We start from the raw sequence: 27,984 nt of genomic DNA, 5'->3' as shown, positions 1-27,984 counted from the left end.
GTACGGGGCCCCCCTGAGCCCCTTGCTAGACAGAAGAAACTGCAGCGACAAAAGTGAGGGTCTACCGCTGCCGCAGTTTAGCTGCCGCAGGAGTTGCAGCAGCGTCCATGGGGCGCAAAGCAACTGGAAGCAAGTCAATCGCCAGCAGCTGTAAGGACTTGAAGAGCAATGCACCGACAGCACAAGCTTCTTCTGCCGCTGCAGCATCTCCCACCGTGCATGCAGCAACAGCAGGATTCCAAGTACGGCAAGTAACTGCAGCAGCTGCAACACTGGCTCAGCCAGTAGCAGCCAGTGCTGCTCTGCCTCCAGCTTGGGGAGACATAGGAGAGGAACTTCCGCAGAGACATGCGCGCCGTAAATCACGGAAACAGCAGCAGCAAGAGGCAGCAACGAAGAGGAAGGCCCGGCAGGCCCTTGCAACCGCTGCCAGCAGCAGCTGTAGCAACGGCAATAGCGCCAGTCAGAGTTACAGTAGTAGCAGCACAGTCATTCAGTGCATATGCGGGTCAGAACTTCACCCAGGGACAAGTGGGCATGATGAGATAGCGGCACGTGTGCTGCAGCGGCAACAACACTTGCTAAAGCAGCAGCAAGAGCTGCAACAAACAAAGCAACATGTGTGCTCTGACGAGCTAATGGACGAAATACGGGCACTCGATGTTCTCTATCCTCCGCTTTTGTTGCTACAGCGCGGGTACATTGTGTTGCAGTTGTTCCTGCTGCTAGTGCTGCGAAGTCACTGGTGATGTTCGTGGCAGTTGACTGTGCTCATGCAGTTGACCGGCTGCGTCCCCTGCAACTGCTGCTCCTTGGCCCCTTCCCCTGCAGTGAATTCTTCCGTGGAGCTGCCGCTGTAATCCGTGTGATGTTAGGGCCTATGGGGTGCTACTATTGGCGTCCTCCTTCTCGACCGTACTACTGATTTTTGTGTCTGCTACTTTTCTAGAGCTGTGGCCATGTGTGTGCGTGCTGTGTTGCAGGCTGCTGTCTGAAACGTTCATAGCAGAGGTTGAGCACACTCGTGCTGCGGCCGCCGCAGCGTTTGCTACTTTGCAGGCAGGTAGCAACAAGGTAAACCCGTGGGATGCTGGGCGCTTGTTTTCCACCGCGTGTGCCACATTCCTGATACTGTCGCCACTCAACTGTTTCCATTGCCGCTACGATGCATCTTCAGCTGCTTCCGCTCCTAGCCTCAGCAATAAGCGCACAACCCGCGGGGTGAATTCTAGTCGTGCAGACACGGGACTTTCCGATGACGGCAGCAGCAGCAGCAGCAGCAGCAGATCCAGGAGCAGGTGCAGCAGCATGAACAAGGAGAGAAGCAGCAGCTTGGATAGCTGTAATTTGGCGGCATTGACCCCGCAGCAGCAGTTGAAGGTGGCGTTTCGCTGTCGCTGCGAGTGCTGCGGCAGCCGCCTAGGAAGTGATGGTCGTGGCCTTAGCAGCAGCAGCAGCAGCAACACCAACGAGTCCATCCGCATAGCTTTCCACATCAGTACTTTCAGAACTGAAGAGCACATAGCAGTCATTGATGCCCTCCTGCCGCCAACGTGTGTAGCGACCATTGCGTCTGCTGTCTCGGCTGTTGCTGCTATTGCCGCAGCTTCTGCTGCTTGTCGTGGTGATTTCGATGCCACGAGGCTCTTCTGTGTGTCCCAGGCGTTGCTGCGCTTGAGTGTTTTCGATGCTGTCTCTTTCCTAGTTGGACGCTAACGAAGTTTATACTACTTCTTGCTGCTACAGCTCTTGTGTTCGTTGCATTGCGCCTCCGTAGGTACCCGACATCGCGGCCTACTGTCTGTATTGGCCTATCATGCAACCCATCGAAGGAAAGATTGGGGCTGCTGCTGCAACAGCTGTCGACCTCTTATTTCAAGGAGCCGTGCGTTAAACTGCCGCTGGTGATGACGGCGACCGGTTGCTGCAACTTCTCCTGAACTGCTTCTGGTGCTGCTTTTCTGCTGCGGTCTGCTGCTACAGTGCTGTCGCTGCGGCGAGTCAAGTCACTTCCTGTCTTTGCAGCCACAAACATTATACAGCGGATGCTGATTTTCTGCTGCTTCAACTGCAGGAGAGAGGTGCTGTTGCATGCTCTGGCCCTGCACTTGGAGACGTTTTTGGTAGAGCTACCCTCCCAGCCAAACTTGTGGGAAGAGATGCAGCAACGCGTACAACAGCAGCAACAACAGCAGCAGCATTTGGAGCAACTGCAGCTGCAGCTAATCCGGGATCGAGCGAGGCAAGGGACTCTACACAAGACTAAGAGTGCAGCAGCAGCGGCAGCAGCAGCGGAGGCAGCAGCAGCACGAGACGGAGATGCAGCTACAACCCAGCAGCAGGCGGCAGAGTTTCACATGGCCGTTGCAGCGAGGCTCAGAGGCGATGGAGAGCAAACATCAGGCCCATTGTCTTTGACTCCCATGTAGGTTTTACGTCGCATTACTGGCCACAATTTGTGCTGTGTCGTCTGCCACTGTGGCGCGTCTTGTGGCACTGGTTGCTGTCAGCAGTCGCCCTGGCGGGAATCGCTGCCACATTCTGCCGCTTCTGTGCTGTTTCTCTTATCGGACTAAGATTTGTGAGCTTGAGAACAGTAGCAGCATCAAGAACTCCTGTAACAAGGCACAGAAGAGGTCCTATGTCATGTGCTGAAGTTGCAGCATTCCTAGGTGTCCGAGAAGGCCTGTTTGTCACAGCTCAGCCTCTCAAGCTCTAGTACCTGATTTTCAGGTAGGCGTTTGCTCTACTTACTTTATCTTTCACGCCTCCGTCATTGTTGCTAGCGTTGAGGGCACTTCTGCTACGAATGGTAAACTACCTTTTGCTGCTGTTGTTGTTTTGATTCTTGAAAGCACTTTGTACAGCTAATGCTGTTTCTAGTCGTTGGATGTGTCGCTGCCCCTTTTGGCACTGTGGGTTTGGGCTTTCAGAGTTGTTTGTACGGAGGCACAGTCTTGGCTTCCTGCTGCAACAGCCTCAAACACTTGAAGACCAGTCCTTCTCAAGTCTGCTTCTACACTTAACTGCCGCAGGATATGCAGTTGGCAGTCGTGTCTGCGCTGCAACTGCTGCTGTGGCTCTTGCTGCTGCTACTGCTCTTTGATGTTAATAAAGAATCCGTATTATGATGCTGCTAGCAGTAGCAGATTCCCCTTTGTTAAGTGTTCATTTGTTGCTAGCAACATGTCTCAGCTACCGACAAACTGCCGTAAGCCGCCAGCTCACTGCTGCTTCTAATGCTAGCTGCCTTTCGCATGCAGGCTGACACGGCTGGCTGTGATTGCGTGCAGCGAAGTCTGAAGTTGCCTACAGCGACCTCAGCAGGTGGATGGTTCACTCCTGGCAGCAGCAGAAGCAGTATGCCACTGACTTCCCGTACTGCCGCTGCGGAGCTGACGGGACCTCAAGCAGCAGCTGCTGCTATTGCTGTAGGAGCAGCAGCGGCAATACCATCATTTGCAGCAGCTGATGTACCAGTGGTTGCTGACCCAGCGGCACTGCGGCCACATGAAACCGATAGTAGCAGAAATGTGATAAGCAACAGTGCAGGGTTCAACCCCGAAGAGCAGCAGCAAAACATCTTCAGCTTTTTGCAGCACATCGTCAGCCAGCAGCCCCGACACCGCAGAGACTTTTTGCTCGTGGAAGTGAGTCCCTCTGTGTCTGCTGCTTGGTCAGTTCATTAACAAGAGGGGCTGTGATGCTCGCGTTGGTAACGCTGCTGCTTGTGCATCGCTCTTGTTCATGCGGCTTGTCCTGAGAGGTATGTGCAGGTGCTGTCCTCACAAGCACACAAGCGCAGCTGTTTGGTTCGTCATATGATTGACAGCAGGCTTTACGTAATCAAAGAATTTTTCTTTTGCATCCCGCAGTCACTGCTGCAGCGCGCCAGTCAGGGAGTCGATGAGCTGCAACAGCAGTTGCAGCAGCGCGACCCTTCCCTGCAACTGCAGCAACAGGAGCAGCAGCCACAACACGAGAAGCAGCAGCAGCTGCAACAACATCCAAAGAAAAAAAAAGGCAAGAAAAAGCACAAAATGCAGTACACGAGAGTTTACGACGATGTGCCGCAGCAGCAGCAGCAGCTTCAGCAGGAGCAAAGGCAGCAGCAGCAGGTGTTACAGAAACAGCAGCAGCTGATGCATCAGCAGGACCAGAAACAACAAGAAGAGCAGCAGCAACAGGAGCATCAGGAGTGGCGCATGACAGGGTTGAACATCGTGGCGGACGCTGAGAGAGTACTTCATGAGGTTGCGATGCTCTGCACATTAGAGCACCCCGTTAGTTTTCGGCTCAATTTCAATCATTGCTGCTCGCACAGCACTTGCTGATAGTGTTCGTCGTAGTGATATTGCAGCTCTTGCTGTCAAAAAGCATGAAAACTTCACGCAGCAGCTGACTGCACGAGCAGGGGTGATGTGGTTGCGTTGGCAGGAACATTTGAACATGGCGCCCCCTGTTTTTTGCGCTATTTTCGTTTCGCCTGTGCAGTTCTTGATGCGCTACCACCAGTGCTGGTCGCAGCTGGTGCAGAAAACGTCAAGACTTACAACAAGTCAGTCATCACCAGCTCCCTCTCAGGGGTTTCCCCATCATACAGTCGCTGCCTCTCCTGCTGGCCTTTCTGCTGCCTACGCGGCTTCTACTGCTGTTGCGGCTGCCGGCGCGGAAGAGAAGCCGGCGAGTGATAAAGGTGAGGCTCTCACCTTTATCTAGCTGTGACGTAGTGCAACTGGGTCACAGCTAGACGACACTTGCAGGAGCAGAGAGTGTGCTAGCCTGGCTCAAGCTGAACCTGCATTTGCTCCTGTGGTTTTTGCTGTAGCTACCACTGCCGCAGGGCAGACCAGTTGTAGAAGGTCGTCAAGCGTTGTGGAAAGGGCAAAAGACGGGATACCGAGAGGAGAAGGAGCACCAGCAGCTGTAGCATTACCTAGTGAAGAGCAGGCGCAGCTATCGGTGTTCGTTCAGATGGAATATTTCGAATTGACTCTTCAAAGATTCATACGGGAGGGAAGGACCCTTCGTATCTCAGATGTTTGGAGACTTTTCATGCAGGTATCCGCCAATACTGCTTCTGTTGCGAATACCGTTGCTGCTGCGGTTCCTGCTTATAGGGCTGTCGCCACTTCTTTCGCTTGCTGTCCGCTAAGCATTCACCTACGCACAGCTGTTACTATTGCGGCTTTCGGCGGTGTAGCTGCTGTTGCTGTTCCTGATGCAAACGTGCCTGACGCTGTATTGCTGCACTTCATGATGTGAACTTGTAAGAGATTTGTGTCTTGCTGCTGCAGCTGCTGGAGGCAATGGTTTGTGTACATCGCGCTGGGGCTTGCCACAGGGCGCTACATCCTTCAAACGTTTTTCTGGTTGATGGTCCAGAGGGCCTTATTTTGAAGGCAAGTGAGGTGTTAATACGCGTAGGGGTCTCCTGGTTCACTGATCCAGTATTACCGCCCCATTCTGCTTTGTTCGGATCTCCGTTGTGAATTTTCGTGCTTCTTTGTTTTCTCTCTCCCGCGGGTGATTCCCTGGCTAACCGCAGAAGCGGGCTGAGCGACCTTCGCCCACTCGCTGAGGCGCCATGCTGAGTGTGTGAGATCTAACCGGAGGCAAACTGGTAGAGGCGTACTTCGGCACTAGTTTTTTCGCAGACAGCTTTCTGTTGCCGTGGATGTTTCGGTTTTTGCGAGTCATGGGATTGGAGGGTCATGGCACTTCAGCATTCCATGGCCTTAAGTGATTCGTCTGTTGCAGGTAGGGGATTTTGGGCTGAGGGAACTGCTCCTGCCAACTGCTGACAATCCGTTTTTGGCGTTTGTAGCCCCTGAAGTGCGCAGAGGAGAGACTTTCAGTGACAAGGCAGATATGTATTCTATTGGGTCAGTTCTGTTGTTGCCTCTGCTGCAGCGGCATCTTGTGTTGTGTGCTGGTGCTTCAACATGGTGATGGCGGAGCCTGTTGCTGCTGCTGTTGACTATGGCATCAAAAGTTGTTGGGGTTATTAGGAAGCCTCCGTGGTGCAGCCGTGCACGTCCAATGCCACCGCGTAAAGGCTGCTGTTGATTCTAGTGCTGTGACATATCGGCGAATGGACTGAGCGGGTCTGAGTGTATTTGACGCAGGATGCTCTTTTTGGAGCTGTGGTTGCTTTGTCCGGTTATGGCGCGGCTTAGCAATCGAGAAGCCATACGCACGAACTTCAACGGCTGCATGCCGCCGCGGGCCGTCAAAATCGCCAAGTTAGCTGTTGTAGCTTTTCCTGCTACTGCTGTAAATGCAACCATTTTTTCTTCTTGCTGGTGTTTCGGTTACTACTCCTAATGCTTTTCTTGCAGTGCTTCTGGCGTTGTAATTTCCGATGTCTTGCTGTTGGTGTGATATTGCTGCTGCCGTTGCGCTCGAGTGCAGCTACACTTGAGTTGACGGCAGCTGCGCTTCCAGCTTCGACAATGCATTGGCCTCTCCGAGCACGCAACTCCGCCGTGCTGTTGCTGCTGCTGTTACTTGTGCAGCTTGCTGTTGCAGGAAGAACCGAATAAGAGGCCATCGTCTTTGCAGCTGCTGCAGTCTGGCACGCTGCCACCTGCGGTGGATGCGGGACTCTTCGAGGCGTTCTTGCTGCGTGTGGGCGGCTGCTCCACGGCGGAGGATGAAGACGCGGCTGCTGCTTCAGCTCTCACAACTACAGTAGCGAGTTCAACATTGGCTGCAACATCTTCTGGATCCGCTCCCTTGCCGACAGGGCAACAGCAGCAGCAGCAGAACACGCATCAGGGACGAGGGCACCCAACTGCTCCCGCAGATTGTCTCGCAGCAATCGGAGCTGCAGGTGGGACGGCAGCGGGAACAGGCTCAGCCGCACCGGCGTTTTCTGGTCGGGTGCTCCAGCAACATCGAGAGCAGCGACAAAGCAGCAGTAGCACTATGAACGCACGTGTTCAGCTGACACGTGAGGTGCTAAACGTCCTTTTCGCGCGTCCTCTTGATCCCCGCAGCCGGAGGGCCTTCGTTGACGCCTTAGTGCGTGTGCTTTGGTTGCTGTGCAGTAGCAGCAGTTACAGACGTTGCTATTATCGCCTTTGCCTCTTTGCTGCTGCTCCATTGAAGCCCGCATTGTAGTACTTTCACTTATCCAATGCCTTTGCAGTTGTCTTAGTGTGGCTGTATGATGTTTTGGTAGAGCTATGCCCCCAACTGTATGCCTTCCCCACTGAAATTGATTAGTGTATCTAAGCGAACGCCTGTCTAGGCTGATCATGCCGTTCGTATGCGCTGAGTGTAGATTGCATGCATTTATTTGCGTGCCTATATATGCATTGAACTCAAACAGTGATTGCGGTACATGGGCAAAGACTCATCACGCAACCATTCGCACTCTCACATGCACGCACGTGCCATTACTGGAATCACATCTACGAACACCGTGAGGCAACCACAAACGCGCAGAAATACGTGCAGTGGTAACGTTTGCTCTGCAAGTTCACTACTGCAGGCGTGCTTGCGTGAATTTCCAAGACCGCGACCTCTCTAGAAATATCGAGAGGCAATGGGTTCTAACGAGTGCATGTTGCCTTCGTTTCGCTCCGTACACCATTCGTTGCATGCATAAATGCATTGGCCCGAAGTGGTCTCAGCCTTAATGTCATGCTGAGCTGCACTTCACTCTGAGGCCTTCTAGAGTTGTTCTCATCTGAAGTTGCCGTCACCGTTGAGCCGAAGCAGCAAGCGAAGAGAGCTGGTTTTGGAGTGTCCTTCTTTTCTCCTTCTGCCGCAGCAACAGGAGGAACTTGCGCAGAACGATGGCAATGACGGCCTTAGGGGTCTGCTCTGCAGTGCAGCACTTCAGCACTTTGGCGCCCACGGAGCCGCGCACCAATCGCTGCCTCTTTTCTGCCCTGCAGTGGATCTTACAGCAGGTCAGCTCCATCAGTGCACGAATGAACACTTGGCTGTTTACGTGCGTGGGCATGCTGCTGTCTGCGTGCCTTTGCACGCATGCAAAACGTATTGTAGTATCCTCCTAGTTATATCTGGATAGTAAAGCGTTGCTCTATGTTTTCGTGAGCTCTAGTCTTCTATCAGGCTACGGCTTTCTGTATGTTCGTGTTATCAGCTCTTTGGTTCCTCTAGTCTGCGTCTGTCTATGTGCTGCCCGTGTTTTTTTGTGGACATTTTTGCTGTCTCTCTTTGCCCTGCCTGTGGTTTCCTTCCTCATTGCATCTCACTTCCAGTTTGACTCGTACTGTTATTTTACTGTTCAGCAGAATTCCTTTCTTATGCGTGCATTCAAAGTCTGCTCTCACACCTCTTTTGCGGCTTACTGCTGATTTCAATATGCTTTCAGCCACAACAGGAGTCGTTGCTCTAACCGCTTCGAATCTGCTACTGTCACCAACAGTCCATTTATCCTCGGCGTTTGCTGCGCTAGATGCTGCCGCAGCTTCTGTGTTTCCTCCGTGCTGCAGCAGCCTGCAGCTGCAGCAACCCCCTGCTGCAGCAGCCGCTGTCGCGGCCGCCGCTGCAGCAACGCGGGCGTTGCCCGGCACTGCTGAATGGCATCAATTTGTGATGTCAGCTGCAATAGCAGCTACGGCGAATGCAGCGGCAGCCAGTGTTCAGCCCCAACAACGAATGCTTCTAGATGGAGAAGTTTTCAAAAGGTTTTGTGTTGGGCCTGCGTATGCACTGGAGGTGAGCTGCACACCAAGCCAACAGACAAGCCTTAACAAGAAGGCGCAACCGTAGAGATCATGCAGGCAGTCGTATTCTTCTATGTGTGCTTCCACTTCTATTTGTACTGCTGCTGCTACAATTTTCGTGAGGTTGCTCCGCTGCTCGTTGTTCCTTGCGTGTTTGCGGCGTTAGCAGCAACAAGGGGAGAGTGGACGGGGCCCATTCGGCCAAGTGCTACCGCAGCTAGCTTGCTGCTTCCAAATTCTTTATCCCCTGAAACAGCAGCAACAGCAACAGCAACAACAACAGAAGCATGTACTGCAGCATCTCCTGCTTCCAGCCAGCTGCCAGACGGGCTGTTACATGAGCACCAGCGGCCCCAGAAGCCCTTCAACTAGTTTCTCGGGCGATAATATGCAGCAAGATCAACAAAGAGGGATGAGCCAGCAGGTGCTGCAGCAAATGCTGAACGTCTTGTCTTACGAGGACCAGCAGCTTGTTTTTGCTGAGGGAGAGCTGCTTCTTGTTGCAGTGACTTCGCTGCACAACCTACTGGTCACTGCTGGAATTCCGCCTTCTTGTGGAACTTTGGAGTTTGCACTGCCGCAGCTCGTGCGCCCGCTGCTCCAGTGAGCACGTTTCTAGTGTTGCTACTTTTGATTCAGCAGCAGCTGCTGTTGGTGGCTCGGCCAGGAGCTGCGGCTTCTGATACTGCTTCTTAGCTAAGATAGGAATGCTTGCCAATAGATCGCAGCTGTTGCCCCTGCGATTGCTGGTCCCGCCACTTTCGTGTAGTGTATCTAAACTTGTGATGGCAGCAGTTGTCGTTGTCACTGCAGCAGCAGTAGCCCCGTAGTTTGATGATATTCCTCTACGCCTGCTTGAGGGAAGCACATCAGGAGCTCGTGCTAGTGTGGGAGCTGCGGTTGGTGCTGAAACTTAGTGTGGAGGGGCTTACCGGATAAAACTGCCTCATCGGCGGTGCTACTGATGCACTGCTCATTCGGCTATCCTTGTGGTGCCATTTCTTCAGGTTTTGTTGTACAGAAGGCTCATTGCTGCTATTGGTGCGTGCTATGCAGGCTTTTCTTCCGTATACCTCGTTCCGACGTGGAAGAGGCAGTTGTAGAGCTACTACAACTGTGTCAGAAAGACCCTCAGAGACACGTGACCCAGAGACCGCAGCAGGCTTGTGTTTCACATTCAGACTGTAGCAAAGTTCTTTATGTAGGTCTCCATTTCGCGCCATGAAACACATGTGGCAGCATGTCGCCGCACTATGTTGTTGAGGCTACTGCTTTTTGCCGTACTGCTGCTGCTGCTGTTGCGCCTGCATCTGCCAGTCTTGTGTTCGCCCTTGCGTACCTTTTGCTCACAGCAATTTTCTAATTTGGAAGTTGAGGAGCTTGATGTTGCTGCAGAGCAGCTGCAGCAGTTACTGGAGTTCTCGGGAGACGCTTTCGAGCTGCTGCTGTTGCTGCAAAACATTCGCAACCGCCTTACAGCGGCAAACACGCAGGTGCAGCAACAGCAACAGGGAGAGCTGCGACAGTGCCGACCGCTCATTTGCGAAACGGAACCCGAAGTTGCGGCAGTTGCAGAGGCAGAAAGGGAGCTCAGCCACGCACTGCATCTTTCGCTCTTGCTACAAGCAGCAGTAGACACCTCAGCAGGCCGCTGCCTCTTTATGCGATTTCTCCTGCCCCCAGAAAGCCCAAATTACGATGTTGGGGTAAGATTTGCTGCTGCGGGTCGTGCAATTGCGTTCTGCGCATTCCACTGGCCCACACGGCTGCTGCTACTACTGCCTTTGTTGCCGCTGCTGTTTGTGCGCCGCAGCGGCTCGTTTTTGGGGTGTTTTTAAATGCCTCGTTCTTGAGAGCATCTTTACCTGCTGTTGGTTTGTTGAATCCCGACGAATGCCCGAGTCCCTCACAGAAACAGCAGCACGAGCATCAGGCATTGCAGACGCAAATGCTATCACCACTCCAGTTTGTGAGGGTAGGTGGCGGTGGATATATCAAGCTTTTCCCACAGATAAACCAAGACCCTGCAGTTGCCGCTGCCAACTGCAGCACAGCCGCAGCGGTGTGCGGATCCGGTGCTGCCGATCCCAGCGATGGGCTCACTGCAGCATCTGCAACCTGCGTAGCTGCCCCAGCAAAATCAACAACTGCAAAAGAACCGATTAGAGGAACCATACTGCGCAATTGTGAGCCTCATGAGAATTTTTTAACGTTGTCTTTTGACCTTGACTTGGAAACCGTCATTTCCTTAGTGGCGAATGCGGATGCGGCAGCTGTTGTAGCCGCAGCCGTTGCTGCATTGCAACAGGAGCAAGGACAAACTGACGCGGCGAGCATATCAGGGTATCTTACACGTTCAGTCACATCCGTCGGTGACGCGACTCATGTGGAGGATGAAACTGTCGAGCAAGCTGGAAGTGAGCTTGGATGTGTTGCTTCGCTCCAGCAGCAGCCGGCCCAGCAGACCATGTCATTGCAGTATTCACCGATACGGCATATTCGCCACAGCAGACAACCCTGGGTCATACTCACGACTGCCAGCAGCCGCCTCATCCCTTTGGGTGTTGCAATGGCTAACCGCCTCATACGACGAGGCGTTGTAGTAAGATTGACACTCTCGAATACTCTCCAAGCGCTGTCTTTGCAGCTGACTTCCGTTACGTCGATTTCCTGCCTTCACTGCAATGCTGTTGTCGCCACGGTTGTTAATAGCAGCCCTCCCGCGTGTCTGTAGCTACAGTTCCTAGCACCGTTTGAGGGTTTGCTACTCGCCTCACAGTTGCGGCTGCCGTTGCGAGCTCAGGCAGTGATGCGGATACAGCCTGTCATCGAGGTGTCGCGTTTCCAGGAAGCGCTGAGGCGCCACCCCAGCGTGAAATACCATGTGGTAATACAGCAGCAGCAAAAGACAGGCGGCGGCAGAAAGTATCAGCAGCTGCTGAGACAGCAGCTACTGCTGCAGCAAGCGCACCACCAACAGCATGAACTGCTCCAGCAGTCGTGGCAGTCTACAGAAGATAACCCTTTTTGGCATAGCTTAAACAGCAGTCAGTACATTCCACTGGCTGCCTGCAGTAACGAAAGAAGCTCCTGTGGAGCTTCCCTGCTCGACACTGCTGTTGCTGCGGCGTCGATGGCGCCCGTAATCTTTAGTCTTACACACCTGCAGAAGTCACCTACCGTTTCAGCGGGGGACAGCAGCAGCAGCAGGCGCAAGGCCAAACCGGTCCGCCACTTGACAGCCCAGACGCTCATTTCCGTGCTCGTCAATGCAGCGCCAAGGCGCTGAGGACAGATGCAGCAACAACAGCTGCTGTGTGTCCCTTTTCCAATGTGTAGCTCCCATCCTTTCAATAGCTGTGGAGCACGTCTGCTGCAAACGACGCAGCTGTTGTGACTTTTAGTAGATATTTTTCATGTCGGCTAGTTACTTGGAAAGCAAGACTGGCCTGCTACTGAATTGGGTGTCTGCTAGCGAAATAGGTACCTATAAAAGAATGAGACTAGCCACAGGATCCTTGATGCCCTCCTGCAACGAGCGGCAAAAGCCTCTCAGGCTGCCCTTCCGGCTGCCCACTTATTTTCAAAATCCCAGAAATTAGAGCTGTCCCAAACACACAGTCTCTCTAGCTCGCAAAACTGGCGCGAGAAACAGCAATGGCAGCAGCTACAGCTCATCAGCGACACTGAAGAGCAGGCGCGGCCTCCACGAGAAAGGTTATACCTGTGGCAATGTTAAACAATTGCTGTCTCACCAAGCGCTTTGGCCCACAATGAGTTTGTCCCTGTTGCCGGCCATAGGTGGTACCGAGATGGGTCCTTTCCAGCTACCTGAGAATAAGTATCCTAAAGGTATTCTTTGCGGAACCCTACGGGGTCCGCAGGCCGCAGTGACACAATCTGCAGGGTTTTGCAGCGAGACATATGAGACGACACCGGGAAAGAGTAAAAAACTGAGAGGCAACAGCTGCCCAAACAGCGACAAAGCAGCAGAAACACCACTGGCGTCGCAGCGTATCACCAAACAAAATGCACTAAGGGATACGCTTGCTTCTAGAGTTTCGTATGTGCAGATCGGCTTCCAAAGGTGACTTTATCTGCACACAAAACCGCAGCTACTGCTCTACTGGACCCTGCATTCGGTGCGGCAAAGGCTTTTCGTGGAGAAAATTTGTGCATGGCTACTGTGAGGTCACATTCGTTCCGTGCTACTGTGTGGCTATGCATTATGCAGCTACGGTGAGGGCAGCAGTTTCTGCTACTCCAGGCTGGAGCAGCTGCCGTTGCGTGGGTCGCGGCATCCCGCCAATTTCTAACGCATTGTCATTCGCCAAGCGAGTCCCGGTGCTCCATCTGCGTTTGAACTGCTTGAAACTTTTCCTGCTGCGGTTGCTGCTGTACAGGCACCTGGAGATGCTGCCCTTCTTTCATGGTCGTTTGCTGCTGCTTCAGCGGATGAGGCGGAGATTGCTGCTGCTGCAGAGTATTAAACTCTTGCTGATATCCAAGAAGAAGTTGTTGTTGAGCTGGAAGCTGTTGCTCCACAGGAAGCTGCAGTTGCTCCGTTGGAGGCTGCCGCAGCTGCACCGGATATTGTTGCTCTTCCGCAGGAGCCGGCGGCTGTTGCGAACCAATTTGCGGCTGATGCGAAGAAAGTTGCAGCTGCTCCGAAAGAAGCTGCTGTTGAACAGAAGGCTCCAGTTGATGCGGACTATGCTGCGACTGCTGTGCGCTTTGTTGCTGCTGCTCCGTAGGAGGATGCTGCGGCAGCACGTCAGGGGGCTGCTGCTCCCCTCCTGTTCCACGCTGCTGCGTAGGAGGCTCCGGCTGATGCAACGCAGACTGTTGCTCTTTCTCAGTACGTTGCTGCTCCGTAGGCGGCTTGTCACGCTCTGTAGGTAGCGATTGCCGCAACAGAGCATGCTGTTGCTGCATATCTGGCGCATGCTGCTGCGTAGGTAGTTGCTGCTGCAGCGCAAGTGATTGCTGCTCCACTGTAAGAGGCCGATACGTAGAAAGTTGTTGTTCCCCAGGAACATGCTCCTGCTGCTGCACTGGTGGCTCTACGCCTTGCTCCTGCAAAGGAAATTGCGGCAGCTGTTGTTTCTGCTGCTGAAATACTTCGGGTCCCATTTCCGATGGCCTTTGCGGTATCTGCGGCTGTTGTTGCTGAGCGTGCTGCATTTGCTGCAGCTGTTGCTCTTGCTCGCGCCTCTCGCGAGCGAGCCTCTGCAGAATGTTGAATTTGTCTCTGCCTGTTAGGGGGGGCGGATGTGATTGATGCGGCTGCTCTTGCTGCTGCTGTTCTTGTCGCCCTGTTGTAGCAGCATCATCTGGTACGGAAAGCACTCCCGGTACAGTCTGCCTCTCACTAAGTTCCCCAGTAAGCGCAGCAGGATTTTCCGCCGCTGCTATTGAAACACTCTCAGTCTTGTTGCTACTGCTGCCGCAAAGGCCCAGACGCAACAGTGCCCGCGACAGCATCAAGTACAGCATGCAGCAGCAAATGCACACGGCGAGACACAGCAGCACCCAGTGACGCTGGCGAGCTGCCCTCAGCTGAGCAGGGGCACAAGTACCACAGAGCCGCAGTAGTGCTGCTCATCAGCTATTTGCTCGCAACTAAAACAGGTGTGCGGCTCTAGAGCCACTACTGTATTTCATAAACAGTGCTGAAACATCAGGAGCACAGGACAATTCAGCACGTGGTGCGTATGGAAGAGGAAAAACCACAGCTCGATACCGCAAAAAAGTACTGGCATGCATAAATAATAGACGCTACCACGAACAGACGCTCGATAGCGAAGACAGAGACCAACACAGGCAAACAGCAGCAGACAAAAGCACTGTTCCTGCGTACCATGCGAGAAATAGATGCCCTTCCTTCGGCCAAAGACAGACCCCAATGAGACGCCTAAAGCAGGAGTCACAACAGCACCACGCCCAGGATATGTGAAAGCTCACCCGGGGTGGCAGCGCTAGAAGTACTGAAGGAAGAAACAAAGAATGACAAGAAGTGGAAAGAAACGGGTGAGAAGAGGGAGAAACATAGCACAAATCTATGCGGCAAGGCAATCAGAAAAAGAAAGAGCCTGAGTAAGACAGGAACGGCAAAAAAGCAAGACCCACAGATCCTCCGAGACACACATTACGAGCACACTTGGCCCCTCACATGACTGCGTGTCCTCATAATGCTCTGCCTTTGGGCGGCCAACGTGGCTGAAACATAGCTTCCGACTTGCTCAGTTTCCAACGCCAGCATGTGGGCACGCTGAAGCATCAGCAGAAGCAGAAGAACCCCAGCAGAAGAAGTAGGAAAAGCTACGTCCTGGCAACGGCAAATAGTGATGTCCGTTCATCTGTCTGTGCCCGTCTCTGTTTGTCTCCTGCTCTCGGAGCTTCCATTTGTCCGTATTTCTGTCCGCAGCTCATTACTATTTATCAGCTCTCGCCTTCACCAGCTTGCTCCCCAGCTGAACCTCCAAAGGACTCCAAAGGAGTAATGGTTGTTAGCGTTTCTGCGATTGTCTTCATCTCTGTGGTTCTCTATCACTCGATTCATGCAGACCTCTCTCATGTTTGTTTTTACCTCTAGTTGTTTGCAGCCTTCATTCATCTTCGCCTCCGCCCCCGAGAGGCGCTCGTTTCGGGCTCCCCCTAAAGGCACAAACCTTCGAACCGCACAAGTAAGCGCTGAAGGCAAAGCAGATACTTTAAACTGTACAGCTTGAGACAAAGCATGACGCAGGTCCGGCACTAGTGCCGGCGTCATCTGCATTCGCGTCACGAGCAACGCTACCAACGCCAGAAATGGAAGTGCTAACATACTGCTGGACGAAAGAGTGCGCCTTTCTGCGGCGTCGACCTCAGCTGTCAAAGTACGCAGCTGCTGGCGCAGCTCGGCAAGCTGCAAAGGTACCCAGTGTACAAGTGTGAATCCTCACAGCTAGGCTGGTTCCTCTCGCGGTTAGGAAGGGAAGACAAGGCAAATTTGTCAGCACTGCAGCATAAGCAACTGCTGCTAGTAGCGGTGCTTGTGCAGAACAGGGTCACAGTTGATGCTGTACTCACAATTCGAGAGGCATGAGGATCCTGGGCACTCAATGGCGTTTCAAAACGCGCCTCCAGCTCCAAGTGACGCAGCTGAGACGCAAGAATACTGTAAAGGCCAGCGAACCATTTTCGTGCGCTCACTTAAGGCCCAGAGCTCTCCTTTTTTGTAAATACACGACTGATCAAACTGCCATCCTTCTTAAGGGAGTGCTTAATTCGCACAAGTTCCAGACAACTCTCTTAGAAAAAGAAAACACGCACCGGGACATGAACAAAACACACAGGAAAAGCAGGTGGAGACAAAAGCGAAAACGACAAGCAAGCGAGCGAAGACGCAGCTGATGACGAATCACACACAGAGAGTGACGCCAGGCTACGCCGATCTTACAGATTCCGTGAAAAGGTTCGCGTCCCGCCGGCAATCAGCCAAGAGACCCTCTAAAACGGAAGCCTCGTCTGAAGTACAGCAGCGGCAGCAACAACATTGAACGGCTTCTCTTCAACATGTTGAGCATCGCAAGCTGCCGAAAACGAAACGGAACAACACGAGCGCGCAGCAGCAGTGTCCCAAACAGCGGCAGAATCTGGACAGAAAATAGCTAATACAAGCAAGCCAACCGCAGAGCCAGTTTCAAGGCGAAGCAACTACAGGCGCAGAAGGGGCTATCAGCCCTACCCCCTTTGTATCCTTTGATTGCATCTACAGATTTGCTTAGACGGCGACAAGCTTCCCTACATTCCAACTCCAATTCGCCAATATGACTTTCCATGGCCTCCCGATATTTATTCTACTGCTTGATGCTATAGAAGCTGCTGCTGGCAGTGGTAGTGCGTTTCTTGAAGGCTGTGGGTGCTATGGGTTCGCCAGGGCTCGCGTTGCCCTTGCTGTTCCTGTCCCTAGTTGTTTTCTCTTTCACACATCCACTGCAGTTGGCGCCCTTAATGCATTGCAGCGCCAATTGCTGCTGTGCTCCTTGCCGCTTGCTTCGCCTTCCTTTATGTTATGTCTTCTATTTATCTTTCCTGTCAATGTATGATCCGTCACCAGGAGGAATTGCCAGTGGAACTGGTGCTGCTCTGTCTAAAAGTTCCTGTAATCCCAAACACTTCCCCTCGGAACACTGCTGTTCTTCAAGGAAACGAAGGCAGAAGCACCAAAAGTAGCTGCTGGTACACGTGGACTACAACTAGTTGTTCGGCTGCAACGGTAATGGCAATAGTAGAGACAAACAGCTGTTTTAGCGTGAGCCCAAATGTGAATACGCGCTACTGATTAGAATTTTGTTTCATATTACGGCAAACTCGATGCTGCAGTAAGTTCGAGACCCCCAGCAGCAGCAGGAGCTGGGCGCTGCGCAAAGTTGCAGGCTCGGCTGTTACAATGTTGGGGCAGCGGTGCATTCATGTACACCTCAGACATTATCCGCGTGTGCACAAAAACGTGAAATTACAACGATACGCGGAGCACCGAGGTGAAATTATAGCGATGAACTCTCTGTGTGTACATAGCCGTGCTGCTATTTTTATACTCCCTGCTGCCGACAGGTCACGTGCAGTACCTGAGGCTGCAGCAGATTAACCATTCTCGTGGTGGAGCTACCTTTTAGTTTTTGTGCTGAAGAATTTCTTCGTCTCGGAACCAGAATCAGCAGCTGGAGCGAGACCACAGCAGCTGAAGCAGTAGTATGGTCGGTGGAGACACGAACGTCACCTCCGACCGGATGTACTGCTCTTGCGGTGCCTGCTGCGAAGCCCTCTCCCCCCTTATAAGCAGCAGTAGTATCAGAAAAACCGCGACAGCAGGACATGCTGGGGCTACTGGCCGTCTAGGGACAAACAGCTGCTGCCACCGGTACTGCTACTCCCTTCACCTCTGCTGACTAGAGAAGGCCCTCATGGGCAGAATTATGGGCTACAGAGGCAGTGCTGGAGTTGCGGCTGCCGTTGCAACAATACGCATGCCAGGAACTGCCCCTATTGCGGCAGAAACAACACTGGGTTCGAGTCAGCTGCAACGTGAGGTGCTAAAGGAGCTGCAGCGTCAGCGGCTGCTGCAGAAGGCACGCACGTACGAGCCTCTGTTCCTTTCGAAACAGTGTGAGGGCAGCAAAAGCTGGTGGCCCGTAGCTGCTGCTGCGAGGCCGCACGCCAAACGCCGGGTATGGGAGTGGTTTAAAGTTTATCTGAGGGGGTGCCAACAGCAGCAGCGGCTCCCACTGAATTTTGGGGGACTTCCTAAAAGTATACAATCCTGCGTCGCCAGTAGCTGGTGTAAAGGAAGCAGTGTGTGGCGGCTCCTGTGGACCGGTTTTGTTGCAGCAGCTACAGCAGCAGCAGCAGCAATGACAGCCGTATCTGTAGGTGAAAGCCTTGTGCAGGGTCGAACCGTTGCCGCAGCAGCCACGGAGAGGAGCCTGAAAAGTTGGCTTGCTTCGAGTTTGCTGCAGTGCAGCAGCAGCACCCTATCATTTTGGGGGGTCTGCACAGCTGGGTCTCGAATTCAACAGGCACTGGGCGTCTCCTGCTCCTCCCTCCTATCTAAGCCTTTGGGTCTTCTCACGCTTGCTGTGGCTTCGAATGCAGCAGCAGCAGCTGCTGCTGCTACATCTTTTACATGCGGCAGGCTGCAGCAGCTGCATGCACGGGCGAATAGCAGTCATCAAGGGTGGCTTGAGACGGCAAAGGAACTGCAGCAGGAATGTCGCGGAAAGTGGGGTGCTTTGCTTCTGCAGCATCACCCCCGATCCACGTCTACTGCTGTCGCTACCTGCAGCGGCAACCGCAAGAGCCTGTTGAGGCTTGTAGTGGCAGAGACACTAGAAGGTTTATTGTTGTACTACTTATTGGGTGGCCGCCTCTTTCGCCTCTCTCCATCCAGCTTAGTTGCTCCTGGGGCCTTCTCACAGCATGCCCTGTCTCTGGCAGCGTCTACGATGTATGCATCCGAGACAGAAAGGCGCCTGATTAAGAGGTTGGGCCTGCGCTTTGGCTGCCACACCTGTGGAACACGGTCCAGCAGAACTCGCTGGGTAGCGGATCACCAGCCCCCTACCGCTCAAGTTCTTCGCTATGAAGAGACGCTTTCGGGAAGGATTATCGGTACGCTACGTCGGCTACTAGGGGGGCCGAAGTATTGGCCGCAGCGCCTCTATCCGCAGTGCGAGAGCTGCAGCCTGAAGCAGGCTGTAGCTGTTAGGAAGCAGACTACTGCTGCCGTTGCTTCAGGGGCAGCAGGGGCGCCACTGACAGTAATGGCTGCTTCAGCAAAGCTCAGAGACAGAAATATGCTGGCACAGCAGCAACTTGTCTACAGGTGGAAGAGCATCAGGCTGTGGCACCTCACAGGGGGCATTCTGACTCTCATTCGCTGTGTTGATGCGTTGTAACATAATACACTCCAAATGCACTACTAACTCCTTTGTGCAGCTGCCGTGAGCGTTCCAGGTGAAGTGAAATTCGTGTGAAGACAGCACAGCACACTAGCTACTTGGGAGGAGAAAGGAGCAGCTGCATCACCCAGGCTCTGGTTTAACGCCTGTGCGCCGCTGTTGTGATGCAACGGTCATCTCACGCTTTTGTGAGAGCCCGTGTAGCAGACACTCTAGGTACTCAACAACCCACTGGTCTGGGGGAAAAGCAGTTCTCTACAATTTGCTGCCCCAAGTTGGACCCTCAATCCGGAAGAGTATCTACGTTGAAGTTTTGTTATTCTATAAAGAGAAAATTGGCCCCCTTGCAATGTGTTAACATCAGCCCGAAATTACCGTATCACTGAGGCGGTTACAAGCAAGCAGTTCACCTTTCTTGGCTCGACGAATCCCTTCTCGGTTCTTGGCTCCATTAACGCGTCAGGGTAGTTCCGTACTAGTTGTGGACTGCAGTTACACTTGTAGTACTTCACCGCGCCTCGCCTACAGTGTACGTGGCGCGCCCCTTTGTTATTCAATGTGTTACATCAAATCTTCACTTTCCACGAAGACCCGTGGCCGCACTAATCTTTGGAAGCCGTGGACCAACTACCCTTTTCATATTGCGGAAGTCTCCATTCACCTTACATAGAGAAATTCTATGATCTCGTGCAGAATTGTAGGCTGCGCAGCTATCAAACGTTGCAAGATCAGCTTGGTGGACACTTCGAAACTACTTTTGGTGCACACTCGTGCTGTTACTTCATGTATCCCCTGTTGAATATTATCTGCTGATGGAGCCTCAACAGCGCAAAATGCCGCCTTCTCCAATCAAGAGCCCCGATTCCCTGACTGGAAGAATACAGAAACAATAAGGGTTTCGGCATTTCATCCATTCGGTGGTTGTGCAGATAATACTCTCCCCATACTATAGGCCCGCCCTTTATCTCCCCTGCAGCCTTGTCTCGAGGAAAAAGTCATGAAGACACTTCGAAACTACTAAATTTCGCATGAAGTGCACGAGCGCTGCTTCGAGGGCAAATGGCCATGGTTGTCAAGCTCTTTGATGCTGACTCTACTTTCGGGCCACAAGAAAGACCCGTAGGCGAAATGCTTGTTAAACTGGAATGGCTCATCGTGTGCCTCATGCGCCGCTGCACCAGCACATATTTTCAGCAGCATCCTGGTTCCACTGCCAGTGCATTCATGAGCTGCCTTCACTCTCAAAACTCTCACCAAAACTTTGTGCGCAAAGTTCCTGCGATTTGTTATGCTTCTTGCACTTCCCAGTGGCTTCAGCGCGGTAATTTGAACTGCCATCAGCAGTACCCTTGCACCGCTTTCCTTAGGAGCACTCATCTAAAATTTATGAGACTAGAAAGTTCCCATCAGCCAGAAAGACCAGTGTTGCGTGATAATCCATCTATCTAAAGACACCTAGCGACCTTGTGATAATCCCGCTTAGTCACTGCCGTTGTTGCTCCTGCTGCAGGGCGCTGCAGCACAAGCCTCTGCTTCCAAAGTGCCTGCAACGGCCTCTATATCTGTAGATGAAGCGGAGGCAGCATGAGAAGGGGCTGCAGCTCGCGATGCTTCCGCATCAAGAAGTTGCTGCTGCCTGGTGTACGCAGTAGCAGTTCCAGGGTTGCCCAATGAGTCTGCAACAGTAGGTGCGAAAGCAGCTACACTGTCAGTATCTACTGGTGGCACTGCATGGATTTTCTGTTGTAAGAGCTCGAGTGAAGCTGCTTCGGCTTGCTTGTATCGCAGCAGCTCGCGCAGGTATCCCTCAATCTCCAAGGCCTTTGATGCAGCTTCCTGTTGCGCTTGTTGCACAGCCTGCTGCTGTTGCTGCTGCTGCTGAACTAGAAGCAAACAAGTCCTGCGCGCTGCCGCTGTTTGGGCCTCCTTCTCTGCCACCTCCTCCTCCTTTTCCCTCAGTAACTGCTGCTGCTGCAGTAAATCTCGGTCTTTCTCCGCGAGAAGCTGCTGCTGCTGCTGCACCTTCTGCTGCAATAGTAAAAGCTCGGCCTCCATGTGCCGTTGGTGCTTTTCATACTGCCGCTGTGTTGCTGCTGCTGCCGCCTGTATAGCTCTGACCTGCTGCCTCAATGCTGCTGTGTCTTGGGTTGTCTGCAGTAGCAGCCGTTGATCTGTCGGCAGAGAGCCAGTTCTTGCAGTGGATATTGCTCCCCCATGTGCTGCAGCAGCAGCTCGGACAGCCAAGACAGAAGCATGGCTCGCCAGTAACCGGCGATTCTCCTCAAGCGCTGCAGCATGAGCTGTGCATACAGCAGCGAACCACTCATGCTGCAGCAAATGTTTAATCCGTGCCCGCCGAAGGAAAACTTGGCGCCAGAGGGGATACTTTTTCCTCAAGGTTGCAGTCTCCTTCACTTTCATGTCCTTGCCCAAATCAGTCTCTGTTGATGCTGCTGCTGCATCTGCTGCTGAGGCAACCGCCGCATCAGAAGTAGTTTCAAACGTATCCATTGCTGATTCCGGGACTTGCTAACGATGACGGTGCTGCTGCCAAATCAGGCCAGTATCTCGGCGGCTGTAGGTGGTAAAGGAGCTTCTTCTGCTGAGCTGCCAGTCTTGAAGCAAAGCACAGTTGAACGTAGCTGGAGCTCTTATAGCGGCTTCGAAGTGAAATGTTTTTCTTCATAGAGTTGCCCCTGTTGTCACCGATACTGTTGACATGCCTCTTTTGCTATTTCCACTGGTGTAACTGATCTTCACACTGCCGATGCTGATCTTCGTTTTGCTCCTCCTACACTCGTTGCGTCCTCCTACACTCGTTGCGGTTTCAGTTTGTTTTCGTTATTGCCTCTGTAGTTCTTGCTTTTCTTGTGCCAGTGGCTGCCCCTGATAGCGTTGTTGCACTCGTGCTGACGATATGTTCGGCAGGGTTGCTGTTGAGAGTTAACTTGCAAAACTACGGTTGAGAAGAGTTGCTGCGCAAAGAAGTTGCCTACTGCCGTAGCGTTACCATTGCGACGGCTTCAGCTAGTGCTCCGTCATATGAGAGTGCTGTTCATACTGGTGCCACTCTGCTGTCAGATTGATCCCTGCCATATCCACAGCATTGTACACGCTTCCCACGATAATCATCAAACAGTTTGGAAGTGCCATTGATGTCTTTGCCATGCAGCAATAAAAGCGTTTCCGCGAATCCGGACACTGATTGGAGACTGAAAATAGCGATCCACTACGCGTATAGCTGACGAGAATCCATGGAGCCCTGCTGTTCGGTTTTTTTACTTGCTGGAGCTGTCGATGTCTCCAGGTCTGCGATTACTCTCAATTTACCTCTTACATATCTTCCATGCATTTTTTTCTCCCTAGTTCATTTGCAGGACTTAGAAAGCCGCTGGACGGTCGCCCTGGCCCCACATGTCCAGCGGCCCATGGGCGTGGATTGTCATCAGTGTACTACAGCCCCATATTGCCGATAACGCTCAATTTAATTAAGCTAAGACAGCTTTTAAGTTGATACTTACAGAATTAGAGACCTCGCTGTCGACGCAGTTCAAGGGCTACTGTGAAAGATCCCTCCCTGAGTAACCCCGGCTGTTTCCCATGAGCGGTAGTGGATCTAAAATTGTGCTTGTAGAGGGGTAACTCAGCTGTTCAACTTAGCTTTTGTGTCATTCATACATTCTAGTCGTGTACGTTAGCGAAAGGGCAAGAATGTAGGCCGGAAGGAAGTTGACACCAAGAGGCCCTGCGAGGACTCCAGTAGACCCCCTACTTCCAGTGGCGCAATCCCTGAGAGGATGGCAGCGCAGAGGCATGAGCAGAATTGATAACAGAGAAGCAGGAAACCAAAAACTCAAGGCTTACGGAAGAATTCTGAAAGATCAACCCGTCTCGTGCGCTTAGTACTGTGGGAAAAGTAGCGCTGCTCGCACTCATAACAGCGTCTCCTGACGACTTCTGCTAGAGAAGAAAAGGGCACGAACACAAGCGCAAGAAGTACGGCAAACACCCCGTGAATTAGCCTTTAAAAGTAGAAGAGTAAAACGCACGACAAGCCGACTACGGGGCTCGAACCCGCGACCACCAGCTTAAAAGGCTGGCGCTCTACCGACTGAGCTAAATCGGCACGATTAGGATGGAATGCTGTGAAGCACCTATCTGCTGTAACGAGTGTTGCCCAAAGTGTCTGCACAACACTTACTTAGATTGCATGTCAATGAAAGTGTAGGAGATAGCTGTATAGTCGGTTTTTCCATTGACTAGCTGTGCCGATTTAGCTCAGTCGGTAGAGCGCCAGCCTTTTAAGCTGGTGGTCGCGGGTTCGAGCCCCGTAGTCGGCTGGTTAACCTGGAGAGGGTTTTTTTTGGCGTTTATCGTTTAGTCATGGTAGAAATGTGGTTTGCCCATGTCGGCATATATGGTAGACTGGGCCGTGGTGCCAACTTACTTCCAATCACCTACATGGTTCGCCCCATTGCTCAGATTGTTACTAATGTATATAAGAATATGCAACGCAAGTGTTAACAAGCAAACTGAAGCGCACGCCACTGCTTCTCTTCGAGTATGCCATGCCTCCAAAGTCTTGCCTGGTTCTTCGCAATAGGCACCTTCCGTTGTTCTACTGTTAGTAGTAAGCAGAACCACATCACTAACCCAGGCTCTTCAGCAAGAACTGGAAATCACTGCGAGACTAAATAGTCGGATTGGTACCACGAAACTAAGAAGGCTTACTACATAAAGCCCCGCTAGTCCTTAGTAAGTAGGAAAGCTGATAACAGACTAATGCTTCTGGTCTGATAAAAAACGCGGGAACCGCTGCTTCAAAGTCCAGGATAAAACGAAGCTGAGGTGATGCTTCACGTAAGGTGATCGTTTTTCGTTGTTCCGGATGCTGATAGAAAAGCACGAATATGTTGTGCGATGTAATCGAAGTAATGGGGGCCAGCAATGAAGAAGCCAATTTAGTCTGCCGCTTGCCGTTGTGCCTTATGTTTTCTTTGCTTGTATCCTACTTCCACGGCAACTGGGGGGTGGCGGGACGCGCTAACGATTCCCTGCACGCGCTAACGATTCCCTGCACCACTCTTCCCCAGCCGCAGCAAGTCCCTTTCCAGTAAGTCCCAGTTGGATGCCTACAAATCGGTGCGACGCACTTCTAATGTCACGACAGCAAGTTCCTGTCTCCATTCTAAGTGCTTCCCCCCGAATGAGTTGTTATTCTGTCCTTGCTGAGCCGTTGCGTGTGAAGACGCTCATGAAGCACAGAGGAAGTAGAATTGAAACCCTGCACGCGTCGGAATCCTGATATTTTGATTTTGCGAGGAACTCGTAGACGCAAGCATGAAAGAATAGCTCGCCACTTTCACCTTTTCGATGTTGAGGTATTTCTTCCCCCTCCTCACCTCTCAGTGAAACTTTTCATGAGGTGCCCTTTGGGGAGCCCCTGGTCCCTCGAGTTCCCTTCAAGCCGCCCATAAACCAGATCCGGAGCTGCACGCCGGTGCATATGAATGCTGGTTTACGGTGACTACTTGTGCGTACTTACTTACTAATAGGTCCCTGGTGATGTGTATCAATTCTTTGAACCGCCTCTGCAACCGTACTCTGCTTTTCCCATACTGTCACCTCTACGCATCTTGCTTTTACGTCGTTCTTCAGACGTTTCGCTCTTAGTCTCTCAAAACGTGATTCTCACAGTTCCAATCACTGCTATGTTACCTTGCCGATACATAATGGTCCACCCCTTGTTTTGCTCGATTTTCGAAGCAAGAGTCGAAGCCAGAGTTTATGCGCTTTCCATCATATCATTGAGCGATCCTGCAAAGCTCAGAAAGACCGCATTATTCTCTAATTCTTCTGCTATCTGTCCCACTCTTCTAAAAGCAAAGAGTCGTAGAATTACAATTATTGGTAGAGGTGTAAGCCAAAGACTACCCATGTATGCAGAATTTCACACCAGCTCCCAGGATATTCACTCTACTAGATCAACTATCGATAGCCGTTCTACTAAATCAGCCAGGACGATCCCGTAACTCACGCAGCGTTGATCTTCACTTTCCCCTTGATAACTGCACGTTGGTTTACTCACAATATGCCCACAATTGTTCTTTGAAGGCACTACGCCCGTCGCCCGAAAGTTGATTTGCTTTGCTGTCTATAAATATTGGACATCTTCATCATTTGTAATCGATACAAGTGGGGGTCTCTCCATAGGGACTCGGGTATCAGTGATTCCCTGAGGCGCTGTTGCCGATCGCTCCGTAGGACCCTCTACAGTGACAATGCTTCCACGTGCACCTCAGACGTCAACTTGTCAACCAGAACACGAGTCTCCTGAACTTATTATCCATCAGCATCCTGAACCATCTGGCGCCACTGTCTCATAACAGTAAACGTAGGCCTAATGGATGACAGCAGAATACCTCCCTCGCGAGTATTAAGAAATAGAAAAATGGCATTGACTCCGTAGACCTGCAGCTTCAGATGGTCAGTGAAGTCTGAGCTCCCAACGAACGCTGGGTCCTTCTCAGCCCTGAATACACCTTACCACTATTGAAACAAAACGCAAGCGCATCAATCCGCACTGGCGGTACAAAACCTCATAGCACGCCACAAAAAAGCAACAGCATATCTACTGCGCCAAATTTTTGCTAATGGAAAGACAAGAGCAGCAAATTGGGATCACAAGAGACTCAACCGGATCCCTCCAAAGCTCACTTAATTCTACTTAAGTAGAGGTCGGTACCCATTGGCTTCACCGTTTCTTAAACATTATGAAGCGGAAAGAAATCACGCGATGCCAATCCGCGCACCACCACTGCGACATAAAAAGCTTCATGTAGGATGACGCCACGGGGCACCCAGTACTACTGTACTAGCTTTCAGAGTCCCTCGGCATTTGTAAGTGAAATCCAGCGATGAAGCAGCCCCTATGGGCATCCAATATCGTGCCCCAGTTGCCTCAACAGCACTGCACGCTGGTGTCACCTTCCCTTACCGGGCTGTGTCCTTGAGAGCTGTGGCTTCGGGAAGCAGCAGGTAGACGCCACTCCGTAGCTCGTTCAAAGCTATCCGCAGTGGCCTAATGTCTAACTATTAAACACTGCCTTAGGCATAACTGCTGCCGCAGCGAAGTCTCACCATAGTCCCACACTACTGCTGCTCAGCAACGAATGTCATTCATTGAAGATGCACCGAATTAAATTCACACAAATTTCACACAGTCAATATTCCAATCAAAGCGCAAAGGCGCTTGTCAAAATGCAGAAGCCTCGGGTGTCCTAAAGCAGGGCACACGTCAACTGGACGATGCCATCTACACATGGATTCTTCTTTTCTTGGATCCTTTCCAGATACCGAAGCTTCGCGTCTTCTTCCAAAAGACTCAACTGAATTATACCACTTTTCAAGTTCCACTTTTGCGCCCAGCCTTCAACGGCATTCGACCCGAAGATGTGCAATCTGGCAGCTGCCCTGTTGAGGGGCTCATCAAGGACAGAAGCCGAGAAAATTGAGTGGTCGATATGTGCGACTGTCACTCCAGAACGTGTTGAGTAAGCACAGCTAGCAATAATGTTTCGTACATTTAAATCGCTAGAAGATTCCAACACCTCCGCCAGTGCAACGCCTGCCAGTCGCCGTGCCAAGGACTTCGGAATCCTCTCATTTCCATTTGATTCAATAGAAACGACACTGCGTGGCCATGGAAGCATTTCAAAAAACTCATCAAAACTTATTTCATCCTGGTCTTCCTGTAGGGTCTGCAATGTTGGTAGAGGGGGCGATGCGATGCCTAGCAACAATGAACCAACTTGAAACTCTGAGCAGACCTGCTCGAGTTTGCACAAGAACTCGATGCGATCAGTGGCTGCTTTCAATATGGAGTCCACGAACCGCAATTCCTTCAAAAAGTCCTGGATTAATTGGGGGGCCACCTGCTCAGGCCACGCTTTGGCAACAGCCGCAGCTGTCCTCAGATAGAACATCATGGGCTCGTCTGAAAACAAGCTATCGTCAGTACTTGGCATATAATTGTGTATGAATGCATCCCTTACCCTTGAGGATGCTGAATCCCAAGCTGCTCTCAGCCTATTAACTACGCATTCTAGGCCTTTTAACTTTGCCTCCACTTGTCTCTCCGCTAGTGACATCACGTTATGGAGAGGATCCATATATTGCTCCGGATACTTCTTTTCCTTCTTTGCTTCTTCGCTTGCAGCAAAAGTGTTTGCACGCACCGTGAAGTCACGCACGTTAGTTATTTGGGAGCGGTGCTCAGTCCCATGGGGTGCAGGCTCACCGGGGGAGAATGCCACTTCAGCACCCTGTCGTGGTTTCAAAAACTTGCTGGAAGCAGGAGAGAGCCAGAACATATTGGCCAAAAAAACTGCCAGTAGAGCACTAATGAGTGCAGCTTGCCGCTTCGCGGTGCCCCTTCTCCTGGATGCTAGATGGATGTTATTCACTGGGGCAGGGCTCCAATTCAGTGCCGTTTCTTTGCGTGCACCGGGGCAACTGGAGAAGGTGGCAGCAGCTGCTTCACGACTACAAGGATGTTCAGTACATTGATGCTGCATTTTTACGTCGATCCTGGAGTCGTGTGCGCGTGGGCAGGCGGCAGCCACATGACGTCCTCCGACATTCCTGTGCGGCACTTTGAAGCGTTCTTCAGTCGCCTAGCGACCTTGAAAATTGCGAATACTCCGCAAAAAAACAAAAATGTCTTAACTCCCACGCATTTACAGGCTCTGCTTCTCTATGTGCATCGTTTCACATGACACGAAGAAGAAGGGCATGTCGTTTGAACTCCTTGATTGCCGGACGACGAGCAAAGCAAC

At 52.0% G+C, this 27,984-nt stretch overlaps 5 protein-coding genes across 5 annotated transcripts; 2 read left to right on the top strand and 3 right to left on the bottom strand.

Annotated features, from left to right (window-relative positions):
- Positions 1-107: 107 nt before the first annotated feature.
- ENH_00004040 (protein kinase (incomplete catalytic triad), putative) lies at positions 108-11,994 on the top strand (the record flags this gene model as incomplete). Its single annotated transcript, XM_013578345.1, has 20 exons — positions 108-697; positions 984-1,553; positions 2,075-2,425; positions 2,664-2,733; positions 2,934-3,008; positions 3,294-3,650; positions 3,876-4,283; positions 4,495-4,696; positions 4,829-5,061; positions 5,298-5,423; positions 5,761-5,885; positions 6,129-6,245; positions 6,519-7,026; positions 7,781-7,922; positions 8,351-8,697; positions 8,872-9,308; positions 9,762-9,906; positions 10,058-10,411; positions 10,519-11,307; positions 11,509-11,994. 20 exons carry the CDS (start codon positions 108-110, stop codon positions 11,992-11,994), a joined length of 6,432 nt encoding a protein of 2,143 aa, XP_013433799.1.
- Positions 11,995-13,028: 1,034 nt separating this feature from the next.
- ENH_00004030 (hypothetical protein, conserved) lies at positions 13,029-16,528 on the bottom strand (the record flags this gene model as incomplete). The annotated part of the gene is made up of 8 exons (XM_013578344.1): positions 13,029-14,264; positions 14,566-14,619; positions 14,878-14,976; positions 15,295-15,362; positions 15,534-15,612; positions 15,777-15,848; positions 16,147-16,214; positions 16,435-16,528. The coding sequence occupies 8 exons, from the start codon at positions 16,526-16,528 to the stop codon at positions 13,029-13,031; spliced, it is 1,770 nt and encodes a 589-aa protein (XP_013433798.1).
- A 1,125-nt stretch (positions 16,529-17,653) lies between these two features.
- Positions 17,654-19,144, top strand: ENH_00004020 (hypothetical protein, conserved; the record flags this gene model as incomplete). The annotated part of the gene is made up of 1 exon (XM_013578343.1): positions 17,654-19,144. The coding sequence occupies one exon, from the start codon at positions 17,654-17,656 to the stop codon at positions 19,142-19,144; it is 1,491 nt and encodes a 496-aa protein (XP_013433797.1).
- Positions 19,145-20,626: 1,482 nt separating this feature from the next.
- Positions 20,627-21,658, bottom strand: ENH_00004010 (WD-repeat protein, putative; the record flags this gene model as incomplete). Its single annotated transcript, XM_013578342.1, has 1 exon — positions 20,627-21,658. The coding sequence occupies one exon, from the start codon at positions 21,656-21,658 to the stop codon at positions 20,627-20,629; it is 1,032 nt and encodes a 343-aa protein (XP_013433796.1).
- Positions 21,659-26,427: 4,769 nt separating this feature from the next.
- On the bottom strand, positions 26,428-27,723 carry ENH_00004000 (hypothetical protein, conserved; the record flags this gene model as incomplete). The annotated part of the gene is made up of 1 exon (XM_013578341.1): positions 26,428-27,723. The coding sequence occupies one exon, from the start codon at positions 27,721-27,723 to the stop codon at positions 26,428-26,430; it is 1,296 nt and encodes a 431-aa protein (XP_013433795.1).
- Positions 27,724-27,984: the final 261 nt, after the last annotated feature.

The sequence above is a fragment of the Eimeria necatrix genome, genomic scaffold, assembly GCF_000499385.1.
Source record: "Eimeria necatrix Houghton genomic scaffold, Enh_scaff110, whole genome shotgun sequence".
Lineage (NCBI taxonomy): Eukaryota > Apicomplexa > Conoidasida > Eucoccidiorida > Eimeriidae > Eimeria > Eimeria necatrix.
Note: the sequence above shows the minus strand (reverse complement) of the source record. Positions and strands in the feature narration are given on the sequence as shown.